The 27,009-nt window shown below is 44.0% G+C and overlaps 1 protein-coding gene across 1 annotated transcript in view; it reads right to left on the bottom strand.

Annotated features, from left to right (window-relative positions):
• LOC147749046 (integrin beta-7-like) overlaps positions 1–27,009 on the bottom strand; it is a 396,742-nt gene that overhangs the window by 216,075 nt on the left and 153,658 nt on the right. Inside the window, exon 6 of the mRNA XM_086929420.1 lies at positions 18,848–19,062. Coding sequence (XP_086785546.1) covers positions 18,848–19,062 — 215 coding nt within the window. The remainder of the gene's footprint in view (positions 1–18,847; positions 19,063–27,009) is intronic.

Genomic DNA, 27,009 nt, shown 5'->3' with positions numbered 1-27,009 from the left:
GGGTGCTAGAGGGTGTCAAAGTGACACCCCATGCACCCTTGCAACATTTGGTATTTACCGAATCGGTAAATACCGATTCGGTAATGGCCATTGATTCCTATGGGCTTCAATACCCATAGGAATCAATTCTTACAGAATCGGTAATTCAATTACCGATTCTATCTACATCTCCCCCCTTCTATTTTACTGATTCATAAATACCGAATCGGTAAAATTTGGTATTTATGAATCGGTAAAATATACTTACCTACAACTGGCCCAGTGTCCTTTGTGCTTATGCCCCCCAAGTTGGGGATACATTCCATTAATCTGAGAATGTTGCCACGATTTAGCAGGTCCTGCTGCCCTTTTGACATGTATTCAGGGTAAAAAACCAGGATCTCTGTCGGCTGTTGGATGCTTCCATCACTCAGCGGTTTTGTTGGTGAGTGGTATGATTTTGCTGTTGGTCCATGGCCTGATTGTACTTCATGGGTTACCAGGAAATGACTTTCGCTACATGTTGTAGCGGGATGTATTGTTGATTTAGTTGAGAAAGAGTGCTTTGGTATTGCACCCATGTCGAGTGGCCATTTTACCTGTGGGTGCGCTGTTTGGCTGGGAATGGAATGTGCGGTCGTGGTTGCTGTGGCCCTGATTGGGTCTATATAGTTTGAGCTTAGCATTGGACCAGTAGTTCTTTTTCTGTCCCCTTCATAGGGGATTAACATGGAGGATTGCTTACTTGCAGCTGATGTTAGGGCCTCTTGGTTGACCATCTCGTCAGGTGCTTGCCCTAGGGAAGCAGACTCCTTATTTGGAGGAACTGGTTCTCCCGCTTGTCCTTGAGTGTCGCGCTCTTGTTTGATCTTACTGCTGCCGATTTGTATAGGCGGTTGGATCTTCATTGCCTCTTTTTTGTGTGCGACATTTTGTTTAGTTTGGTCTCTTATTGGAGAGTCTTGGGTCCGTTTCCCATCTTGATCCGGCAAGCTACTGTTTAGTGTTTGCTGTTGATTGAAACTGTTTGAGGCAGGATTTGCCCGATCTGTTGGATGTGCATTGATTATGTTGACCGTACGGTTATCTTTTGTGCCACTGAAGATATAGAAGTATTTTGTTGTAACTGTTTGTGGTTTTTGGTTGCGCCCTTTCCTTTTTTGTTGTCGCCATTGTTTTGCGTTGAGTTTTTGCGGGATCTCCAGTCCCGTCTTTGTTATCTCCTCAGAAACAAGGTGGTCGTTTGGCCTTGTACCGGATGTTTCCCTCCTAGATGCTCCCTCTTCAATTTTAGTGGAGCCCAAGTCTTTTGTTGAGTTTTCTGTGTGTAGGTTTCTTATGTCGCCTATGAGGTCAGTTAGAAGTGAGGGCAGTGTAGCTAGTTTGTCCACTACCTGGCTGCAATTGCAGCTCAGGTAGGTATTTGTTTGTGCTCTCGTTATCAAATTGTTCAAGTTGCCCAGCTTATCATCAGTTCCGGCTGTGAAGACTGCCAGTGTGTTAAGGAGGGTTAGTTGTAACTCCATTTTTTTCAGATTGATATTGCAGAGCTTCGACAGCTAGCTGGATTGTGTTTAACAATGAATTCCAAGTGCCGGTGTTATGTTCTTTCCTGAGCTCTTTCTCATTTTTACTGTTGTCAATATTGTTAGCGTTGTTGGCTGCCGGGGGTGGGTAGACATGGGGATGGTCTTTGTGTTCTGGTTTATAGGTTGCAAGCATGTCTTCCCACTCAAGTGTGTTGAGATAAGACACCATTGCCCTGCAATCAACTATCTGACTAGGGTCCTGAGACCCTGCTCCCAGCCTTCCCGAGTTGGTCAGTACATCAGCTAGGCCATTGACATCCGGATCAGTAAATGGTGGGGCACTTCCAGACGTTGGGGTTATAGACTTGATAGGTGTGCTGTGGCTCATGGATTGTGTGCTCGGCGCAGGGCTGAAGCCTGTTTCCTCAGTAAATATTGTTGCTTCTGTGTTTGAGCCGCACCAGGTGCCCTTTCAATTGGCCAATTGCCTTGTTTGTCACCTGAGTGTAATGCTAAAGAAGTTTTTTTGTTGACTGCGGGTTCGGCCACTGAAGACCACTGGATGTTGCTCCGACTGCGTGTATCCTGTTCTACCAGGTAGGCAGGAGGTGGTTGTGAATTGGAGATAAAATCATGGGGCTTCCAACTTACAGATGGGATCCTCTGGGTTGTGCTGGTGTTCTTGTGCTTCGAGATCCGGCCTTGATGCAGTTGTGCCGTGGGATTTTCTGGGAACAGAGGGTTATGGTTGTTTCTGGCATTAGCGGTGGCGGATCTGATGGTCGCGGTGACGACGGTAACAGTGGGGTTTGCAAGCCGTGCAGGTGTTCGTTGCTCGAGAAGATGGCTGAGCCCGCGTCCTTTAGAAAGTTAAACTTTGTGTAAATCTTAGGTTGATGAAGTCTGTTCACGGCTTGCGGTTTTGTTGCTGGCGTCTCCTGAGTCGAGGCCGGTTCCTGATCTGTTGTAATGAGGTTCGGCTCTGTGCCGTGGGGTACGGTTGGGTTTGTTTTTGTTTTGTTTCCCTTTTTGTTTCCTGTTATTGCCTTTGATTTCAGTTTTGGGTCCAAAGGCCCCCTGATCCTGACTGACCTCATCAGTTTGCCCTAAGTCACTGCCTAAGGATGCTTCCTGAAATACTCCTTTCTAGGACAGGGCTCAGGGTTCAAGCGCTCAGAGGTTCAAAGGGTTCGAAAGCACTACTCCGTGGTTCGCTGTTGGTTCTCTGTGCTGCCGCCTGTGAGCCAGCAGCAAACGGAAAGCTTGTAAACCAGCAGGGGAAGAAGCTTGTTTCCCTCTTCCTCCAGCTGATGGAGCTGAACCGTGCACTGGTTCCTCAATTTCCGTCTGGCTGGCTAAGCAACAAGCTGCCGTCTGCCATCCGTCTCCACTCCCCCTCTTCGCCCGCTGTCCCCTACTGAAGCAGGGGGTAGGACCAGGGTGCTGGTGCAGAAGCAGGAGCAGGCGCAAGAGTAGCGCTGGCACGGGCACTGGAGACTGGGGCCGGGGCTCGGTCACAAAGGCTGGCAGTCGTCTCCCTCGTCCTCTTATGCTGTATGTGGTGGGCAATGAACAATGGGTGGAGCGGTGCAGAAGAAGGGCAGGGATGGTCTGCTGACTTAGCCCCCCCCCTGAAATCCACCAGGTCCTGTAGTGCACTTTCTGACTGCAATGTGACGCAAGGCGGGGCGGGACCGTGGGGTCGCGGGCTAAGCACTATCCTCACTCCTTCTCCCACCCGCCTCCGCCTCCGCCTTCACCTCCAGCCGCTGCTCACCTCTCCCCGCCTCTGGTGACCGCCGCTGCGCAGAATGCAGGCTGTTAGGTGCCGGGTACCAGAGGGACTGCTACCACTGCTACTGCTGTAGCGCTGTTTCCGGACCCGGGCTGGCTGGCTTGGACTTGGGCTCCGCGGCTTCCACGGTAACGTCCACGCCTATGGCTGCGGCTGCGGCCTCGCTGCTTCGCTGCTCTGCTGTTTGCTTGTGATTACTCTCTAGCGCCACCTTGCTGCAGTCGAGTCAAAGAACATGACCGCATTTTGGAAGGTTAATAATGACCCCTGCTTCCAAGATGCTAATAAACCTAGGATAGCAAACCACATCCTGCCAGAATCTTGGTATGGGCACTTTAATGGCCTATACAACCACGGCATGACAGGGGACCCCACTGTAGCTGAGAAAGGGGGCGAGACTGCGGGACATATAACATTCTCCTTGGGTGATATAAAGGCGGGCATTGAGGCTCTGACAAGGAATAAGGCCCCTGGGCCTGATGGGGTTCCCCCTGATCTTTCCATGAGTCAGGTAGAACTGTGATCACCTATATTGACCAGGGTTATTAATGCTGCAGTAGATTCGGGTATGTCTGCATCCTGGTCCACAGCCACAATTGTCCCCATTTTTAAAAAGGGAAATAGGGACAGTACACTGTGTTACTATCCCATCTCTCTCATTGACGTGACAGTGAAAGTTTTAGGCAGGGCCATCCTCAACCGACTACTGGACTGGGCGGAGGAACACCATATAATCACCAACATGCAGTATGGGTTTAGGTCAGGACGTTCAACGGCCGATCAATTCCTCAATTTATATTTACTGACAGCCAAGTACACCATTGCTAGTCAAGAGACTGTGTACTTGGCTTTCATAGACTTGACGGCAGCTTTCGACCGTGTGAACCGCAAGAAATTGTGGGAACTCATGGGGGCTCTTGCCGTGGACCCAGGCCTAGTAAATATCTTAAGAGCTCTACACCGGAATACTTTTGCTCAGGTCAGATACAATGAGGAGGGGAGCATGACTGATCAATTTCCATGCTCAAGGGGGGTAAGACAGGGTTGCATTTTGGCACCTTTCTTATTCACCCTGTATATAAACGGCCTAGAGCAGGCATTAGATGCTCTGGGGTCGGATGCGCCAAGGATAGGAACAAGAGGGGTCCCCGTTCTGCTTTATGCAGATGACGCGGTGCTTCTCGCGCGGACCCCTCGTGGCCTGCAATGCCAGGTAGATGGCTTTGTCCGTTTTATGGAGAGTTTAGACCTGTCTGCTAACCTTTCTAAATCACATATTATGGAGGTGGGGAAAACCCCGAAAAGGAAATACAAATATATGATTGGCGCGCATCCCGTGGAAAAAGTCCAGACCTTTTCATACCTGGGGATTTTATTTAACACCCATCTTAGTTTTAAAGCCCTGATAGCTGAGAAATGTTGCACCTTAACTAGCACTTCCGGCGCTATTATGAACTTTGCGCGCAGGTTGGGCCGCTGGTCACCGGAACAAATTTTGAGACTCTATAACTCGATGTGCTGTCCCAAAATACTTAATGGTAGTGAGGTCTGGGTTTTTATGGATGCACAAACCCTCTATACTGTAGAGAACAAATACCTGCGGCGGCTGTTGAAAGACCCGCAGAGTACCCCGTCCTTCACTATTCATGAAGAATTGGGTGTTAGTCACATTAGAGACAGGATAGATTTAAAACCCATTACATGTTGGGGCAAAATTTGGACGATCCCTGAGGCAGCATTAACCAAGGAGATTATTATGGATTGCAGTGCACGTGACCAGGGGAGGAAAATCCCATGGCTGACATATGTGAGGGAAACCCTGTCAGTCTTGGATTGTGCAGACTTCTTTAATGACCCCACAAAATTGTTAGCCAAGGATAAGGTCCACGCTAAGGTGGAATTCCAGAAGTACGTGGCCTCCCGTAGGGAAGACAGTGAGGTGATCAAACCCTCTGTGAGAGCGCACCTTTTGACGAAATCCTGCCCGGGCATTGAGCCTTACTTGTCTTTTATCCACAATTCTCAAGACAGATTTTTAATGACACACTTCAGGCTAGCGGTGCCGGCAGGTTACACCAAAACCATAGAGTTGAAGGGCCCGTGCGGCTGCAACCAACAGTCTCTGCAGGATACCCTTGACTTTGTTTTATTGTGTCCCTACTATGCGCACCCTAGGAAGCAATTTTCAAAAAGTATTTTAAAAAACGCTGGTTTTAAGCAGGCTAAGGTGGCTCTACTGTTCTTGAAGCTGTCCACAGAGGTTTTAACTCTTTGCTGCACCGTAATTTTTTTAAGGTCGGCAATGCGACTTAGAAACACTAGAGGAGAGGAGTGATTCTATTGACTCTAGTAGCGGTAGCTTAAAGCTCCAAGTAATGAATTGGGTTGGTGAGGGCACCTTCGCAACAACTGACTATCTATTGAGCTTCCTGTTAGGAGGTTGTATCTCGCATGTGGTTATTTATTAATGACCTGTATAAGAATGATAATTGAGAAAGGGCTCTAATAGTAAACGTCCTGTATATATATTTTGGGGTTGGGTCCGTCTTATTGTGATATTTTTATGGTATTGTATTTATGCCGATTAAAGTATATAATGATTGATTGATTGACTCGGTGGAAAGGGCAGGAGGAGCAGTGGTGGTGATCACGTGCAACTTGCCCCATGACTGTTTGTTTAGCCTTCAGTTAGATTCTTAGAGGGAATTTTGTACCTGCACATTCAAATTCATGAATGTGTGCTTATTTCTGGTGTACGAACCCTCATGTTGCTTTGTCCAATCTACATGTATTGTTTAAGGAAATAGGTTGCTTCTCCCTTAAAAAGGAGAAAGCGATCTGCGTGGGCATCCTTAATTTTGCCTGGAGAACTGACAAGCCCTTCTGCAAATTGTAGCAAATATCTTTCAATATTCTATATATAATAATATAATATGACATTCATGAACACATAGCCCAGGCAGAGACTCAGCCACCTGTTGGATCCCATGTATTCGTCATCAGAATTAACCATTTTTAACAACCCCATCCCCCTCATCTTGTCGCATGATTTGGGCATTCTCTTCCGGTGTATGAACCCCTACTCCTAAATCACAGGGCTCTACTCTTATTTAGATTTAAATAGACTGGAGACAGTTTAATATGGATTACCCCAACTCATTAAATTCCCATGCCTTAAAGCACTTTGTTGCGATTCCTGGCTCGCTAATGTGCTTGATCAATCCCTGCCATTGCATAGGCAGAAAAAAATCTATTGGTGGACAGCCTAAATCCAGTCCTTAGTTTACATCAGACTTAGCCAAGCCCAAACTTGAAGTTCATCAAGCTAAACGTAATCCTACCTACTTATTTCTAAAGACAATTATTCCTTACTGGCTGCCTCCTATAAAGATAAAATGTGTTCGTCAAAGTTAGTGTATTTTTCTGATAGGATTAGCAGTGTCCTAACCTCTCCAAGGAACTGTACCGGATTGTTGTCTAGCAGAAATCTCACACAATCGTTGCGTCTGATGTTTCCCCCTCTATCCACCTTTGTGAAGAACGGTTGTCTTTCACTGATGGTGACATCTCTAAAGTCATATACCCAATCATGCAAGAACAAATTGCTTTCCTGAAAGCCTTGTTCAGAGTGCCCCAGCCCGGCATACCATACTGCCAGGTGAAACATTTTACTCCCATTTTTAGGCGCATCTCCTTGAAGCTTTTGCAGCGTCACCCTTCTGTTTCCCTGGTTATGAATCATTTGACCCCATGCTTGGTATAGAAGCGGCTGACTGCGTTTTATTCTCCATTGCCAAGAGGGCTAGTACCACCTGCCTAGGAGATGGCCCTAGTTTGGTTCCTGCTAAAGACATCCTCCCTGAGTGCGGATGCCTTAATAGTTTTGGTCTCCTCTCTTTGCTTCCATACCTGGGCAAGAGTTGTTCTTGTTCAACTCCAGAGCAATGCAGTGGTTTGATCGCATTTTCTGCGAAGAGCATTGACCTATTTGCACTGTTAGTTCGCATGTATTTTTAGGATAGTAGAGGACAGAGTTGATGATGCTCCCTTGGTGCTATTAAATTTCTCTGTTGCCTTCAACACTATTGACTCACCACCATCTTGAGACGTGCTAAAGTTGAGTGGTGGGGACTGTTCTCAGCTGGATACAATATTTACTAGTGGACAGGAAACACTGTAAACCCAAAGATCCTTCTCTCCTAGCGCTTCAAAATTTAAAAACCATCTTCACTAAAGGATGTGTTATTAAATTCTGAGTTCAGTGATACCAGATTCCATATGTCTATCTTGTCATTATGCGAAGATATGCAGGGAAACATGTCACACAGCATTCCCCATGTTATCCTATGGCAAGATAGCCTTTCAATAGTGAAAAACGAAATGGGCAGTATTTCACTATCAAGACATGTTACCCACACTAGTAACACCAAACAAAAACTGGGACGTCTGCTCACCTTACCTTTGACCTTTGAGGCCTGATGATAGAGCCCCCTAGAGCCCCCCTTTCGAGGCCTCCCAAAAAAAACTGGGGGGAGGCTCAGCCCCCCATACCCCCCCTCCCCACTTAAAACCCTGGTTACTGGACGTTTTCTTTGTAAGACTGGAGTCAATGACGAAAGCCCTTTTAGCACCACTAATATTGAGATTGGAAGAGGTTGGGAAACTAATTCATGACTCTATTGTTCCATTTAATAAATGCATTATGATGCCAGAACCAAATCTAGCTGGATGGTGGAGGCTCCATGTTTAATTGCTTTGAACTCGAATCAAACCTTACCTAGATTACGTCTAAAAGACCCTGTGACTGAGGAAGTGCCTAGCGGTATTAGACAGACCACATCGACTGAGGACTTAATTACAGCAGCCCAGAAAGCCCAGGTAGCACAGACGAGTAGGCCTTCAAATTCTGAGAAAGGCCTGCCAGTTACATGTACCCTGCCCCAACTTGCTCTGTTCAAAGATGAGAATCAATGTATTCTCGATTTTTCCCCTGCATCTAGTAGCCATTTTATTAGTAGACCCTTCTCTTTCTCAAGAATCTAGAGAAACCTCCATGTATCTAATACATAGGGTTACTCACCGGTATAGTAAAAATGTTGTAAATGTCCTGAGCATATCCTCTGATATTATTATGGCCAGAACAGTGGGGTGGATAAGCCATCAGACAGAAAAGGTTGGTGTGGGAGACTGTATAGTAGTCAACTTTAAGAACGCTACGAAAGCTAAGTTGTTCACGGGCTGTGCTTATAAGAGTAGCTTGACCTCCACAATTAGAACCGTCCCACTACAACACTTCTATCCACCCAGTCAGCATACACACCCTACTCAATGGCAATGGCAGCTACCTTCTAACCTTGTTAGGCTTGACAACATAACCAACACAGATACAATTCTACCAATGAGTAATCATTTCCAACCCCTAGCTAGTCTCCAGGGCTTGTACAAAAATGACTGACTAAGGTGAGAGGATAAAATAAGCCAGGGCATAAATTTAGTCAACAAGGTTCAAAACAATCCCATGTCTCTAGTCCATGAACCCGCTGAAACAGTTAATAAATCCTCTGGTACCCCTCCCATTTCAACCTCTTTTGCAGTTCCTCATGAAAAGGTCCTCTTGTGGAACATAGCGGGACTAAGGTCAAAAAGGGTCAACTCACACTGGGAAAATGTTCTTTCTATGTCTCATGTCATTGCCCTACAAGAAACGTGGGTGGCTAGCAATTGTTTTTATTTAGATGGTTTTATTTCATTTTGTAAACATGCTATTCCATCGAATATGGGAACAGCCAGAGGGGGTTTTCTCGTAATGTTTTCACTAAAACTTTCTTGTGAGACTCGAATGATTGAATGTCAATCACACCATGTTTTTTTTAGCAGTAGAGCTGTCTTTTAAGAATCTTCCTAGTCTGCTAGTGGTACATTCTTATAATTCCTTCTTCAGAGGGCATGAGTTAGAACATCAGCTAGATTTAGAGGATTTTTTGGAATGCTATGAGGAGGGTAAATCATTTTATTATGATCTGAGTTTCCTTGGGAATTTTAACATTCACCATTGTCATTCAAAGTGCAGCACAATACCGAACCAGTGGAACTCTTCTTCTTCATTCAATCACCTCGAGCATACACCCTCGGGTATCTTTTTAGAAAGGCATTCTTTCAGCTCATAACCTATATTGCCTTCAGCAAACAGATAGGCTTGCTTCCGTACCTCCCTATGCAGGGAATGGAAGGCCCAGTACTATTAACTACATCCTGCTGTCTGCACCATTAGCCTCAACCAAAGAGGGATTAACTGTCTCCTGGTCATTTTTTAGCGACCATAACCCTCTTACACACTTGTAATACCACTTTCTGTCATTGGAATTGAGGAGGCAACCACTTGTATTACAAACAAAAATATTAGCGCTAAAGACCAAGTCCGTAGGCTAAAGTGGGAAAGGATTGTTCCAGATAGCTTCCTAGGCAATTTATACACTGCTTGTGCCCCTGAAATTCAATCTTGCCTAGATTCCACGACACATGGTAGAATTATCTTAGAGACCTTGGGGAAAGTAACTTATCAAATATCATCTGACCTCACTTTTATGAGTGGGGTCAGATGCCCGAAGGTTGAAAGATGGTTCGAAGGCATATGTTCTACGACCCATAGAGAGCTTTTGCAGGCCTTAAAATTCATCCCCAGAAACGAGACGGAAATTTGGGGCAAAAGAAAGGCTTATAAACTAGCAGTACAGAAGAGAAAGAAGCAGCTAAGAGAGCAGGTTTGGAAGTCCCTGGGGCAAGCTAGTGTGCTGACTGGTAGCTCTAATTTGTGGTCGGTAGTCAACAGTCTCTTGTTTTCCTGAAACTCTAACACAGACTGTTTAATTCCGGCCGACCATTGGGTACAGCATTTCGGCCATATATTCAGTGGTACTAACTTAGGAGAAACTGAGGAGTACAGGGAAGGTGGGCAAAGTAGCATATCACTCCATTTTAGTATAGATGAGGTCTATAACACAATACATCCACATCTGGAGGAAAGGATCCGGGCCCTGACGTTCCCAGAAGACTTATATAAGGCTGATCCAAATGTTTGGGCTAGGATTTTAGCACACATTTTTAATGCTGCATGTTCACATGGTTTTCCACCATCTTGGGGAAGGGCTGTCATTGTTCCAATTTTTAAAAAGAGCGCACGGGATGATCCGGCGTAAAACAGGTCAATCTCACTTTTAGATTCTGCTGCCAAAATAATGGGCAATGTTATACTAGAGCGCCTAACTTGATGGCTGGACCACCTAAATGTCATCTCCGATTTGCAATATGGCTTTAGGCCGGGCAAAGGGACCTTAGACCAATGTGTAAACTTACATCTAGTGGTAGAAAAGTACACCTTTGCCAAAAAGGAATATTACATTTGGCTTTTATGGACCTGACACAAGCATTTGACTGTGTAAAAAGATCAGAATTATGGTCAATTTTAAGTGGCATGGGCCTTGAATCAGAGCTGGTGGCCTTTTTGCATACTATTCATAAAAATAACATGGCTGCGGTTAGATACAACAGACACGGCAATCTGACAAATTCTTGGGCTGTTAAGAGAGGGGTACATCAGGGTTGTATTGTGGCCCCCCTCCTATTTACGCTCTACATAAACAAGCTAGGGGATTCTTTAATAACTAGCTGCAAAGACATCCCCAGGGTTGCTGTCAAGATGATCCCTGCACTTTTATATGCAGATGACATGGCCCTGCTCACCACAACCGCAGTGGGCCTCCAATTACTTTTAGATGGTTTCATAGTTTTATGGACTCTAGACCTGTCCGCAAATTTTACGAAATCACATACTATGTCTATATGCCCTCAAAAGCCCCCAAAGGCCACATTTTATTGTAAAGGGGTTGAACTAACCAAAGTCCCAACATTCCCCTATCTGGGGGGACTTTTTGATGAGTGCGGGTCTTGGCATGTACAAATTATGCAAAAAAAAACCACTCTAACTAGAGCAACGGGGGCTACACTAAATTTTGCTAAAAGACTAGGGTCAAAACCTTTCCCTGCCCTGATGAAGTTATATAAATATACAAGGAAGGAAATGACATTCAGGGAGCTGAAGACAAGTTTTTACGCAAGCTTTGGCAGTCCTGCCCACCACCCCCACATTTATATTACATGAAGGATTAGGGGTGGGTTATTTTTCAGATCTGATAGAGGTAGCCCCCGTGTTGTGCTGGCTGAAAGTTTGGGCCAGTCCTATTACTAAATTAGACCAACTAATTATTACTGACTGTGTAGCGCATGATGGAGCCGTGCACATCCCTTGGTTAAAGTATATAATGGATTTGACAAAATGGCTTGGTTGCCCGGACTTATACCGTAGCCCTAAATCATTGGATAAATCCAAAATCAGAACCATTAAACAACAGTTCCTTGACAAGCGCCAGGGACTTAGGGCAGAAAAAGAGTTAGCAAAACCAACAGTGAGTTGATTTGTTACATTATCCCTGTGCAATCAAGTTTAACCATGTCTACTCATCATTAGTAACGCCTTTCATCGCTTTGGGCTAACCCGATTCCAATTACATTTGTGTCTGGTACCCTAGATGCTAGGAACAGATGCTTATTGAACATTTATGCTCTTAACGTGGATGATGCTGGTTATTTTGGGACAGTGTTGAGTGTGGCTGTTGGTCCCGACCTGTTTCTCGCTAGTGATTTGAATTGTGTGTTGGATGGTACCATGGACCATTTCCCCTCTACAATGGATACCAAACCTGCAATGACGAGTGCCCTGCGAGAGGTTGTGGGGGTTCTGTGGTTGAAGGATGTGTGGAGGGTGCACAATCCTCAGGGATGTGCTATTCGTGCTTCGTACCTGCTACAGGGCCCTGTAGCCGCTTGGACTATTGCCTGATGTCTGGCACCATTGTCCATAAAGCGGTCGATGTATCCTATTTGGCGATATATCTGTCTCATCATTCCCCTTTGCTTTTCTCATATTGGGTGGGCAGAGGTGCCCCCAGAGATCAGCTGTGGATGCTGAGAGTGGAGACATTGGCGGACCCAGTCTTTACGCTCACTGTGGGCTGAGGTGATGAGTCACTATTTTAAGGAGAATTAGGAAAGTACAAATGCGAGAGCCACGGAGTGGAATGCTATGAAAGTGGTCTGAGGGAGGAATGTATGAAGGTGGCGCTTGGAGTGAAGCATGAGCTATTGCGGATGCATGATGTCCAAGAGAAGAAACGTATTACCCTCGAGGAGAGTATGGTTACGCCGCCACAGCGACTGTTGAGTGTGAGGAGTGTAGACAGGATTTGTTGGAGACATGGGATTGCTTAGATAGAGTTATCTGTACAAGCTATAAACAGCTAATCCATGTAGAGGGGCATAAGGCTAGTAGGATGTTTGCAACACTCCTCAGCAGTAAGACCCATATTTCTCTTGTCGTGAGGATCCGGAAAGCGCAGGGGCAGGAGGTGTACACTCAACAGAGTATCACCTAGGGCTTTGCAGCATATCTACAAAGGGTATATGCAGCACCAGCTGCATTCCTTCCCAGTGCAGGAAATACATATCTTGCTAGATTACAATTGGCCGCCCCTTTGCAATTTATCCAGGACATTTGTCCTCCTATCCACGCTGTGCCAGGGATGGGGCATATTTATACATATGTTCTGGGGGTGTTCTGAGCTTGCTATATTGGCAGAAAATATTGGAGGCCTTGAATGCGGCTACGGGATGGTCTAGTCCCAGGGAAGTTGGAGAGTGCCTGTTTGACTGATCCTGGCTCGAAAGAAAAAAAAGATTAGCTGGAACTTTCTCTTTTTAGGATTAGTACTCACCAAGCGAAGGGTGGCCTATCGGTGGTCGTCCCCTGTCGCTCCCAGAGGTCTCCAGGACAAAGGTCACACCTCGCCTCAAACTGCTCAGGAAGCCCCATGATGCAGAGATTATTCCACTGGGATCTGTCCTTCATATCTTGAAGCATTTTATCCCAGAGATGGGACAATTCAGAAAGGGAGGAGACTGTAGATTTGAGGCCAACAACCTCAGATTGTACACTGGTGTTTCATTGTCTAATCTTCTCTCAGTGATTTGTGGAGGTCCGTCCTGAGGATACTCACTTCCAAGGAAATTAGATGTATCTTACTCTCCATTATTTCATTGGACCTCTCTATTGTGCCAAGATCTGAAACTCTAATGGATCCAGTGATGTTGGCACGTTTTGGGCATGGCCATCATTATCTGTTGTTCTTGCCCCTCTAGTCTCACCAGCACCTTGTCCAGTTTGTGTCTGTGAGACATCCATGGGGATCTGTCTATCCCTACTGTCCAGCTCAATTAATATGTTTGAATTCTATCCAAGTCTCTTAAATAATAGGAACCAGGAGCTTTTTACCCAGGTACTGCACACATACTCCTAAGACGTAATATGGAAAATAAACCAGTGTGCAGTTCCTAAGTGTATGGGAGTGTTCAGGTCTGTTATGAAGTGCTCTCACACACCCCGAAGGATGTCATGCTTTATCATTTGGCCTGCTCCTCGTCGGGCCGGCGCTGCAATGCCCGATGGGCACACGTGAAGGGACTCTTTGGCGGAGATCTTTTTTTTATGAAGCTGTTGGGTGTGTGAGGGTTTGTGGACAGGGTAGTGTTGTGAGTGTGCAGTATAATTTAAAATAGGTCTCGGGCTGCCCTTTTCAATAATTATACTCCCAGGGTGCACTAACCTAACTAAAAACTGAAAGCCCTGCCTGGAGCTAATGATCCCACAGGGACTGTGTGGTGCAAGGGGTTGACATGTTTCTTGCCTAAAGAAGACCCTAACGGGTCTAGTGGCAATTTATCAGGACCCTGACATGGGGACCGGAGCAAGGGTAGGATCATAGCTAGTTGCTGCTCCACCCTGCGGTACGAGCAACAAAGTGCTCTGCTGACACCCCCCGTCATCTCCGACCTCAGAAAACAGGGGTCTCATTACACCAGGCCAATTGACCTGGTGCTCAATAGCAACGCTGGTTACAACACTAGGTCAAAAACCAGTTTTGCGGTAGTGTAAGAGTTGAGATAATCTTCTACTATATACCACGGTCCTAATGAATTGCCACTAGACCGGTTAGGGCAAGGGTCTCCAAACCGGTCCTGGAGGGCCGGATCCATGCCAGATTTTTTGGATATCCCCATTGAGATACATGTAGTTATTTTAAAAATCTGGCATGGATCCGGCCCTACAGGACCGGTTTGGAGACCCCTGGGTTAGGGGCTTCTTTAGGCAAGAAACATGTCGACCCCCATGCACCACACAGATCCTGTAGGATCATTATCTCCAGGCAAGGCCAGAGTTAAAAGCCCTTGGGGTAGATTAAGTTGCGCGTATACATCTTGTCGTCTACCATAGGGAGTAAGAAGATCAACTGAACCACAATCTTGATAGGAAGCAGGAGGCAACAACCCCACACACTCGTGAATTATATGCTCAGGGTAACTGGAGTGGCCTTCCTCGCCAGTAATAGGTGTTTTTAACTGATCAAGTATAAATCAAGTGTTAAGGAGAGTCAAAATCCTTGTCTTGAAAAAGATGGTGTTATAAGATATCCATCGAAACACGTCGACGCTTTGCTGAGAACAACACAATCCGTGAAGTGGCTGTGGATAATGAGTATCTAGCAAATAGAAAAATACCAGGCTCCAGCCCGTAAAATTGTTTAATCACAGATGTGTACTACGGAAATGACAGTGTTTTTGTCTATGATACGTACTCTCTTTTTTAACTTGATTGTTGTTTTTAATGTGTAATAATTATTTGTGGATCCTGCGGGGTATGTCCACAGACCAGACCGACAAAAAAGATTGATGTGGGAAACTTCAAAAATTGGATACAAAAAAGATTCACCAATTGTAATAGTGACAACCTTATTTATCTCATCACTTGCCCATGTGAACAGTACTACATAGGCATGACCACGCGTAAGGTAAACATCCGAATGATGGAGCACAAAAGTACATTTCGTTGTAGAAAATCGATAACCAAACTGACAAAACATTTTCTAGAGAAGGAACACAGACCTGAAGACTTCAGGTGGACGGTCTTAGAAAAACCGGTGATCCCGACACGTGTCAGTAATATCACAACGTATTTATTTCAACGTGAACAGAGATGGATATTTAGTCTTTCAAGTGACGTCTTGGGTCTTAATGACACCATCCCTTGGATGTTGCTAAATACAAAATAATATCTCTACTCTGAAGAGTCCTTACAATCATTGACTGTGTTAAGAGTCTGCACATTCAGGGGTTGACGCCATTCTAATCAAGTTTGTAATGAGACCTCAAAGATGAGATTTCTGACACTCTGTTGTGCACTTCCATGCGATTTTTACTGACATCCTGACAGAGAATAGCATTCACAGTCTGATATCACAACCTCACCTCCTTTTTCTATCTATCTAGCGTGATAGTTATGTTACTTAGAGGTGTTTGTCTCACAGTAAAACTATGTCCTAGGTAGGAGATTGCGTAATGAGAAATAACTATTATTGTAGTAAGTCGTACATCTAATAATTGCTGACTTAAAAAACTCTTGAGTGAATTATTAGATTCAAAATCAGAACATTCTTTTAAAAATTAATGAATGTTCTAAATTGAAGGACATTCATTGTCTAGGACTGATCTGATTATCAATAGCGCTAATAAGGGTTTTATCAAGAGCCCTGGTTTAGTCTGTCACTACAGCGAGGGAGGGTGCACTGCATATCCCATGAGCAGTCCGTTTGGTTGTAGTTCCAAAAACGCAAAGTTGATACTCCTATCAAGTTGAACATAATTTACTGGTCTAGATTAGAATTCTGAATCTGCTGTCTAAACAAGCAGAAACATTTCACGAGCCTGGTTTAGACTGTTATTGCGGCGGGGCATGATATACTACATGATATGCTACATATCCCATGAGCTGTCCGTACTATTGTAGTTTTAAGCTTGCGATGTTCATATGTCCATCAAGTTGTATATATACCAACGTTATATGTCAGAATTGTGAAATTGCAGTGCACACTAGTAGAAACATTTGTTCAAATGGTTTCATGAAGACGATAGCAGGACAACAATCGAGGGCCTTATACTACATACCCCATGAACCCTCTGGAATATTTGTAGTCCTAAGGGAATTACGTCATTTTTCGGCACAAGGGTGGAGTCTAGGAACGAACACCCGGGATTCTTACCTTTATATGCCCGACACTGGCTCCGTCAGGTTACCTCTCCCCCAGCGCGAGCCCAGGCGCCGAGGTACCGATGGATAGGTATGTACAATAACACTTTGTTGGGACAGAATTAGTACTTTTTATCAATAGAAGGGTGGAGAATGGCGACAATCTGACATATCGTCTTAAACCCCGTACTGGAGTCACCGTTGTTACATGGTGAGTCTCTCAGTATTTCTAGGGGCAATATTGGCTCACAATGAGAGATAAGTCAGGATGTAACATTTGAGCAACTAACTTGGCTAAAGAGTCTGATGATTGTAAGTCTTATTACTGAAAGCGCTTTTTTTGGCAAAACTCAATGAGTTACACATGACGAGATTTTACACCTTCACCGCGCTACCGGCAGTGACAGCGGTTTGAGAGTCTTGCCTCTATATTAAATTACTGTTATAATGACATATGTAGAGGTGTAGGGGCTCACTGTCATGTTTACAATCTAATAGATACATGGGAAGACTGCTCTCCACCAACCCATGTATAGTTTACGGCGAAATGGAGAATTTTTAGAAGACGGATTGTATGTTTAAATAAAGGCATTCTCGCATAAAACTAAGGAGAGTCTGGATTCAAGACTTTTTCTGGTTATTTCTACAGAGCGGGCCTCATATACATGCACTCAAGCGGGGTGCCGAGAGAGGTGAGGCTCACTTATAAACAAGTATTGGTAAGCACGCTTTTGTATCCATTTTTGTATTATTTGACATTTTTGAAGAAGCCCGATTACAAGGGTTACAGGCACAATTAAATGTGGAGTGCAGGAGACTACTTCCTTGTTATTATCTTTTGTTTGTTTGTGTTTTTTCTTCTCTAGATGTGAATTAATCCTCACACGACTTGTTTCAAGAATTTACAACAGAATACCAAGTATGTAAAAATGTTACACTAATGTAAATGCAGGGACATTGGAATTATTAGGTCCTGACGAAAGCCAGAGGAATACCCTCTTTCTATGGCTGAAACATGTTGACCATGTGGACAGTGAATAGGTTATAACTGTTCTTCACATTGTTTTAATTTCGGAAGACTCCATTAACTTAGTATTGAATGGTTATCTAGGAGCTTATCCAATTTTATTCACACTTTTCACTGTATGCACTGCTTACTTATTGTAAGCCTGGAAGAAATTTCTTTCCTATCTTGATTTTTTCTTCTTGTAACCACAAGAGGACACAACTATAGCCGGTGTCTCTCTCGATAACTTTAGAGGGAGCTCCACTTAGTTGTTTTGGTAATACCCAGATGATGACACTGGGCACGCTTTTTTGTGCAATGATGGGATACCATATTATCCTGGAGTGGGTATGACTCATCCCTCTTCCTCTTTCATGCTTTATTACAATTCGTGTTGATAGTAGCTGTTTTTCACCACAGTGCCTTTGTTCCCACGCACTCATAATTGTTTAAATCACAGACAGAGAGCGGATACAGCGATATACAGATTATACTCCTGTTTTTGATAGTCTTGAAGAGACCACCACTTTTTATTAGTATGGTAATAAATATTTGTGACAGTGGAATTCACAATAGAGTGTAGGTTATTAACAATGCTATGGATTATGTCTACCGTTTTTTTTAAACTATGTAATCTATGAGTTTTTAATCAATAAATTGATTTGTACTTTTTCACAATTTAGTTGTCTAGATTATCTGTTGGGGATATATAGTCACACTTCCCGTGTATGTATAGTGTGCAGTTGAATGAGAGAAACTTGGAATGAATGGAATACACAGAACATATGGTGCCTACATGATACAATACTTTCCAAAGGAAACCGTTTTTGTGATATAACTGTATAGTACACTATTCCTTTGGTTTGAAGGGGTTCCTCTTATCTTTCTGCGCTCACTGTTTTCAGACATAATATAGGTCACCCCATAGCAGGATAGGATCAACACTGTATGGGCATTGTATTATGAACTTGGATTCCCACAGGAAGTTCAACTTTGATATCTGATGTTCCTGTACGTTCCACCCATCCCGCCACGTTAGCTAAGAGGGCTGAAGTAATGGGTTCAGTTGCCCAGTTATGTCTTGTTCATTCTTTAGTAACTGGTTGTAGAGTATTAGGAATTAATGTTAAGATGGCGCTTTCTAAAAATAAACCCCATTAAAATAACAGGAATCAATCGCCTTGTGTGACAAAGATATTCCCACCTTCCAAGTGCCCCAAGATCACTTTGTTATGTTAGTCTATTTTGTTTTGTAGTCACAAACGGTATGCTCTTACTCACAAACTGCCTGCTCTTATTCAATATGGCTTATGTTCTTTTCCATTAATGGTCAGTTTTCTCCATACCTCCACATAGCAGTCCATCATGCCTTTCGCAGCTCGTGTCGTCACACTCGCAGTGTTCCCCACGCACGTTGGTGTTGCACACACATGCTCCGCACTCACATCTTCCTTTCCCGCTGCAAAGCTGTGATCCGTTTGCCCGACAGCCAGCATCCAAGTCATTCTGGTAACCAACCTGCTCACACTCGCAAGCCTTTCCAAGACGTGATTTGGCACAGCTGTATAAAAGAATATTCTCCTGTCACTCTTATATCACCAAAAACAAAAAGAATATCTGTATGTATGTTCTAACATGTGGGTCAGAAGATGAGAATTTTTGAGATTCATAGCCACATAGAGTCATACATTTCCACCAAGTTGGATCTTGAATAGATCCACATTTTTTTCTAACAATCCGAATGAGTATATAAAAACCTGCACTTTTCGGAAATATTTATTGAAAACAAGAATTTGGAGGAAAACAGGTTGAAAAACATTGCTCTTAGAGAAAAAAGGTGATTTGAAAGCACCATTCAATTTTAGTTCATGTATTTGTAGTACAAATAGCTGAGCATCTAAGAGCCAATTCTACCTCAGTTTTTAAGTCTAGTCTAGGCAGCGTGCATGTGCTGTCTGCAAGACCTGCTGTAGATAAGAGTATGGGCTTGAGGCATGTCCATCGATTGCCATTCGTACTTGGTTTTGTCATTTACAAATGCTGCTTTTAGATTGGTGCATTGCTTTGAATTGTCCTGCCTTTAGGTGCCTGGTTCACGTCCAGGCGAATTTACTCATTGTTTCCTCCGGTCGGCCATCTCAACAGGTTCACATTTTCTCCTGGTCGGCCATGCTTAATATTTATGGTTAACTGACTAACAGCCAAAGGTTTGAACAGTAAGATCAGTCCTAATACATCAAAATACCAAGAAATTGCCAATACTGTTAATACTTTGATCCATTATTTGCGAAGCAGCCACATTAATCAATTCAATGTGACTCTGACAATCACTTATTTTTTGTATTTAATTATTCACAATACAACATTTTATCTTGACCACTTCTTAGTGAATTTTCAAATCACCCACGTTGATAAGGCACCTCGGAGTGGGTTGGTTCGTCAGGGGCAGAATTCCAGAGCTCTCCACCTGGTCTCTCCTGACATGCTGGCACAAGCCCTACTTACTTATCGCTGCCAGCGGTCAGGCTCACTTGAGACTGATCTAGAACATCTGCAGACATGGCTTGCTCAGCGATTAGACGAACTTGCCCCGGTCCGTGCGGACCATAAGACCTCGTCTCGGGCATCTGCCCCTTGGTTTTCTCCTGCCTTGGCGGAGAAGCGGCGGCAGTGCAAAAAAGTTGAAAGAGAGTGGCGTCGACATTACAATCTGGCTTCTAAGCAGGAATATAGGGAATCCATCAAGGAATACCACCACAATATTATCTTGGAAAAAAATCCTATCTCGCAAGAAGAATCGAGGAAGCGACTAATTCTTATAAAGAAATTTTCCTGATAGTTAAGGAATTTACCTCTCCTTCTCTGTGTATGCCGAAGAGCTCTCACTCTGAAAGCTGGGTTTCCTAGTTAGCAGACTTTTTCGCAAGCAAAATCAAAACCATCCAGGCCTCCTTCCCTTCACTGGATGCGGCGGCTGCTCAGGATGTGACTCTGCCCCCACCGATCCCAATTGAAGAGAACCCGACTCTATCATGTTTCCTTCCCCTCTCCCTACAAGCCTCTCTAGACCTCCTCACGCAACTAAAGTCTGGTTCCCCCTTGGATCCTTGTCCGGCGAAATTCTGCGCCAAAGTCGCACATGTAATCAACCCCTTAGTAAACCCGGTGCTTTACTTATCCCTCAGTACAGGGGCGGTTCCTCAGGCCTGGAAACAGGCCCTTATCCTGCCACTCCTGAAGAAGCCCAATCTGGACACCACGACCCATGCCAACTATAGGCCTATCTCCCTTCTGCCGGCTTTCGCAAAGATTGCGGAGAAACACGCTCACCTGATTCTTTCAAACTTCCTAGAGGCTAATAATCTCCTGCATCAGTCACAGTCGGGTTTCCGGTCCAACATGAGTACTGAGACGGCGTTGCTGGAAGTCACAGAGTCCATCAAAGAAATCTTGGACTCTGGGGGCAAGGCAATGCTAGTAATGTTAGATCTGTCAGCAGCTTTTGACACCGTCCCCCACAGCCGTCTCCTTTTAAGACTCCGGGAGATTGGTCTGAGGGGGACGGCGTATAGTTCGTTTGAGTCTTTTTTAGCTGACCGCCAACAAGCGGTCTGGGCCCCACCTTTCTCAGCCACGGTGCCGTCATTGGAGGTAGGAGTTCCCCAGGGCTCAATTTTGAGCCCGACTCTTTTTAACATCTATATGGCCCCTCTGGCGGCACTGGCAGAGTCCCATGGAGCCCGGATTGTGTCATACCGCTGACGACACACAACTCCTCTTTGCATGTAACAGAAACTTGGATTTTGATGGGGAGAGCATCCGTGGTTGTCTCGAGGCAGTATTCCAATGGTTCCAGCAGAACAGCCTTAAGTGCAATTCCGACAAGTCGGAGGTGCTTTTCTTTGGGTGTACTTCGGTCCCGAATTGGAAGCCTTGGTGGCCGGTGGCCATGTTCCGCCCCTACGCAGCCTCAACGGTAGCCAAGAATTTGGGAGTGCAGGTTGACACTGATCTTTTCCTGAAACCGCAGGTGCTTGGCCTAGTGGGTAAATGCTTTGGCCTCTTGAAAATGCTCAGGAAACTCCTGCCCCTTTTGTCTCTGGACCATAGAAGAATTACTGTACAGGCACTGATAGGCTCTCGGTTGGACTATGCCAACATGCTTTACCTTGGCCTCCCGGATTTCCTCCTAACGCGTCTGCAAATTGTCCAAAATTCTGCAGCGCGTGCAATATTTGGCCTCCATAGGAGATCGAGTGCCAGTGAACTTTTAAAATCCCTGCACTGGTTGCCAATCAGAAAGCGCATTACCTTCAAAGCGCTCACTTTGGCTTTCAAGGCACTCCATGACACTGGCGCCCAGTACATCTGCAAACGGATGGAGTTCTAACAGCCATCTAGGGCACTCAGGTCAGCCTCTCTGGCCTTGGCCGCTGTTCCAGCTATTCGGCTGGCCCGGTGTGGCGGCCGCTCTTTCCAACGTTTTGCGCCACAGTTGTGGAATGCTCTGCCTCTGTCTCTGAGGACTAATGTCAACCTTTTGGCATTTAGGAAGAATCTTAAATCATGGTTGTTTGTTCAGTAATTTCTTTTTCGCCTGGCTCTTCCACTCCGTACCGCTTTGGGTGTTTCTAGCGCCGGGACACTCCTCGGAGTAGCTGAGCGCTATATAAAACAAATTTTAACATAACATACCATAACATCTTATATCAAAACAATTCTCAATAATCTTTACAACACTCACAACCCACACCCATTTCTTACAATTCACAATTAACAAACAAAGAAGAATGACAAAAAATGACCTAAACACAGCTAATATAACACAGAAACCAACATACAAATGCATTTATATACACAAATAAAATATTGACATATCTTAAATTCACTTCAACAAATAAAACATTTAAACACAACAGTACATTATAATTAATGACCCCACTTTGAGTCAAGCATCACATTGAGTTCATTACAACAAAAATTCATCTAATTGTCGCTTAAACGTTCTTGGGGGCAATTTCCTTGGTCTTGTACTTGTTGGAGAGCCTGTATGGTCGACGCGTTTCGAACCCTAAAAAATTCATGGGGTTCTCATCAGGTCCAGTAGCTGAAAACACAAAGTTTAAATCTTTGGATATCAGTTATGCTACATATGTTAGAAGCACTCCTACTGTATTATAAGCTAAATCTACCTTCACCCCTACTGTGTAGTTCTCAATTACCTTTATTGGGGACATGGTGTTAAACAAATGCATTCCATATATCAGTCTATTAAAAAGAGGAGAGAGAGATAAAAAAAAGATAAAAGGGGACGTCATTATCACATAACACGTCCTCCTTTAGATGGTATGCATGTCAGTCTGCTCTTTATTACTTACATTCTTTGGTTGTTAGATGGCTGTGAGGGACAGAATTTTCGCAGAATGGTTCAAATTGTCAGCCCTGGAAGGAAATAACAGAGTGCGAAGATTTTTATTGACGGGGAGCCAGCTTCCACAACAGCATTGTTGACAGATATTTGAATATAAATGACCTTATTGACAACTTTCAAGCGGGGCTAACGCTGTTCCTTCTTCATAATGTCTAATGAAGGAAAAGAGAAGAGGGATTCCAAAACTTTAAAACAGGATCTTTTTGGCACTGCTTGCAATAAACTCCTCATCCTCGATATTTTCAATGCGCTTATTTTTTGGCCTGTGTCTTACTTAGAATACCGCATGTGGTACTCACGGTGACTAGGGACCAGCGCATTCAATCATATATGTAATAAATCGCGCATTCAAATGAAAGTGGCTCATACTGCCGCGTTTAGTGCTCTCAATGTTTGCATGTGTATTTCAAAATGTTCACTTGCATGTTCATTTATCTGCATCCAAACGAATCGACATCCATCATTTCGCTGATATTCTAGCCACGCTTACCATTTTATTTCAACTCCTGCAGTGCAAGGCAGCGATTTTCCTCCCTTGTTGCTCATGGACGACTCGATGTCTAGATTCTTCGTTTCCACGTAGTGAGAGCCAAGTATTCTGGGAAATATAGTCTTGCCAGCGTTCTCCTACCAATTTAACGCCAGGTAGTGTCCACAGAGTTTTCTCACATGAATAGTCACACCTTATTTTTAATAAAAAGTGTGTTCTTCAAAAAAGGCATATTATAATCTTCTTCATCAATTGGCTTATGTTAATTCACCTTTCTGATTATATTTCTGTGAAAGGTTATACATGCTTTTTTGAATAAAAACCTTTTTTTCATGGGAAAACTTTCTCCTGAGCAAAGGTACCTTGTGAATGGATTCTTCTAGGGTGTTGCAGCTATACCTTTTTGCTGTTGGCCAGTGGCTTATGCTAATACAATCAACTTCTGATTGTCCACCACCATAGGTTATAAATTGTATATCTCTGATAGTTCATTCAGGGCATCAACCGCTGTATCAAATTTTCACAATCAAAAATGCTTCTCTTTGGGTCAATCTTCTTTCTAAATCTCCCCCTCACAGGTCATGTTCGATTTTTGATATTACTGTCCATCTTAGTTCTTTTTCTTCATGGTTTTTATTGATCAATGGTTAACCAATGGGGCAGTCAAAACTTTTTTACGAATTATGGATTTGTGTTGTGTTATCCGATGGCAGATTTCCTGGTTTGTTTTACCAATGTAGAGTTTCATACGCGGACACAAAATTCCATAAACTCCATTCCTAGTTTTACAATTTGTGAATGTATTGTGTTTCCAACTCACACTTTTGTGAGTGAACGTCGTGCCTTCAATTGTTTGATTGCAACATATACAGGTCCCACACTTGTGATGACCTTTAATTGGTGGCAGACCCAATTGTTCTCTCAATGTCTGTTTAGATGTTTTTGGAAGAGCAGCACAGACGATTTTATTTCCAATGCTGCTTTCTTTTTTCAGGGCAATCAAAGGGCGTTGCTGAAAAGTACTGTCTAGTTTCTCAATTAAGTGCCAATTTTGGCAAATTCGTTTTTTCAAAAAGTTCGTATTTGAACAGAATGTCGCAACACACACAAAGACAATCTTTTGGTGTTTTCTCTTTCTTCTGAAGTAGAACCTCCCTAGGGGTCCACCAAGCGCTCTTCATTGCATTTTTGAGTAATTTCCTTGGTCCTGATGAGACCCCCATGAATTTTTTAGGGTTCGAAACGCATTGACCATACAGGCTCTCCAACAAGTACAAGACAAAGGAATTTGCCCCCAAGAACGTTTAAGCGACAATTAAATGAATTTTAGTTGTAATGAACTCAATGTGATGCTTGACGCAAAGTGGGGTAATTAATTATAATGTACTGTTGTGTTTAAATGTTTTATGTGTTGAAGTGAATTTAAGATATGTCAATATTTTGTTTGTGTATATAAATGTATTTGTATGTTGGTTTCTGTGTTATATTAGTAGTGTTTAGGTCATTTTTTTGTCATTCTTCTTTGTTAATTGTGAATTGTAAGAAATGGTTGTGGGTTGTGAGTGTTGTAAAGATTATTGAGAATTGTTTTGATAAAAGATAACATATTAAATTAAAAATAATTAAATAAAAAAAGAAGTGATTGTCAGAGTCACATTGAATTGATTAATGTGGCTGCTTCGCAAATATTGGATCAAAGTATTTTTTTTTATTGATAAGCTTTATTCGATAAAAGATTTATCATTAAAGCATTGCAGAAATACAAAAATGTAACCAGAATTAAAAGGAGCACAATACAGATAAAAAATGATTAATCCATTAGATCCAATAAAATCAGCATAAAATATACAATTTAAAATGATTGCATTCATGGGACTTCATCACCAATTCATATATACAGGAGACGGCAACCACTTGGTGCCCACTAACTTCACTGTTTGATCAGGCCAGTGATTCATCCCATATCCTTCAAGTTGGAACCTGCAAATTCTTGCCTACTGCTTTTAGTCTTAATAGCCAAGCACACCCCAGGTATTTGGCTACTCCGCAAATCAGTGTTAGAGAAGAGGTGTCTGTTTTCATAATGCGTAGGGCAGACGCATGGCTCATGAAGCCTAGCGCTCTACAAACTGGCTTAAGCCACTTTTCTCTGGCCTTTATATAGACAGGACATGCCAGGAAAAAGTGGGCGATGGACTCATCGGGGTGGCCACAGCTGGGACAAGGTGCAGCAACCGGATTCCACCCCTTCCATGAGGATGTCACTGAATTGACCTGCAGGGTGCCAAATCTCAGCTTCATGTACAAGGTCCTATCCCTAGGGACCTGAATAAAGTCGAGATAGGGCTCTAAACTACATATGCTTTTAAATTCGAAGAATCCCTCCATGAGTTTCCCTGCCTGCTGGCACGATAACTCGCGTTTTGACACCCAGTCCCAATATGCCCGCTTTAAATCCGGCTTGGAAGGGGGAGACTGGGTTGCCCATGCCTCGCTTAGACCGATGAGACCCATAAGGTGCTTCAAATCTGCCAACCACTTTATCCTGCATCCCCTGTCTGCCGCTAATAATTTATCAAACCCCGCGGCGTACTTAGAAAGCTCCTCCGTTCTCTTGAGCCGAGCCCAAAAGAGCAGAGGGCGGAGCCTAGCAATGTCCTGAATGTGTCTCCTGCCAGTGTCGTAGAACAGAGGCTTCATGGGGGTGGAGGTGGGAAGTGATACAAGGTTTCTTAAAAATCTATTTTCTGACCTAGATAATTCGGTGATGTTCTCCATGCCCCAGAGCTCCGCCCCATAGAGAGCCGAGGGTAGGGCTTTCCCATCATAAATTGCGAGTGCTGGTGCAACCGGTCTACTAACCGAAAGGTGTTGTTCTCTGACAATTGCACCAGACACCCGCTTGTGGTTTAAAAGCATTTTATCTAGGTGTAGGGACCGCTTCATGTTTCTTGAAACTCTAATCCCCAGGTAGTCAAAGGACTCGACCATATCTAATGCAACTTCTTCTAGGGTGATGTTATTCCTAAAACGTTTGGAGGGGTTAATAGTCATCAGCTTGGTTTTACTAGTGTTGATGATTAGCCCCTGCTCTTTGCAGAAAGAGTCGAAGCTCTTCAACAATTTCTTTAGGCCAGCTGGGGATTTGGAGATTAGGAGAGTATCGTCGGCAAAGAGGAGGGTGGGTATCTTCTCCCCTGCCAACACTGGGGCGTCAGATGGCTCCTTGTTGAGGTGGGCAACCACCCCATTAATGAATATTGAAAATAGGGTGGGGGCCAACACGCAGCCCTGGCGTACCCCCCTCCCTACCGCGATCCTCTCTGTTAGCTCCCCTTGGGCCGCACACCTGATTCTGGCATAATTGCCAATGTGCATCCTTTGAATAAAATCTAGGATATATGGTGGCATACCCAGATGTCCAAGAACCTGCCAAAGCTTGCCCCGGGGGACCAGGTCGAAAGCAGTCTTCAGATCTATGAAAGCCAGATACAGACTCCCTTTGCCCAAAAGGACTGACTTCCAATAGATCATAAAGAATCTGATGACCTGGTCCATAGTTCCCACCTTTTGCCGGAACCCTGCTT

This window comes from Lissotriton vulgaris, chromosome 1_1 (genome assembly GCF_964263255.1).
Source record: "Lissotriton vulgaris chromosome 1_1, aLisVul1.2, whole genome shotgun sequence".
NCBI classification, from domain to species: domain Eukaryota; kingdom Metazoa; phylum Chordata; class Amphibia; order Caudata; family Salamandridae; genus Lissotriton; species Lissotriton vulgaris.
The sequence above is the reverse complement of the archived record's forward strand: the minus strand, read 5'-3'. Positions and strand labels throughout refer to the sequence as shown.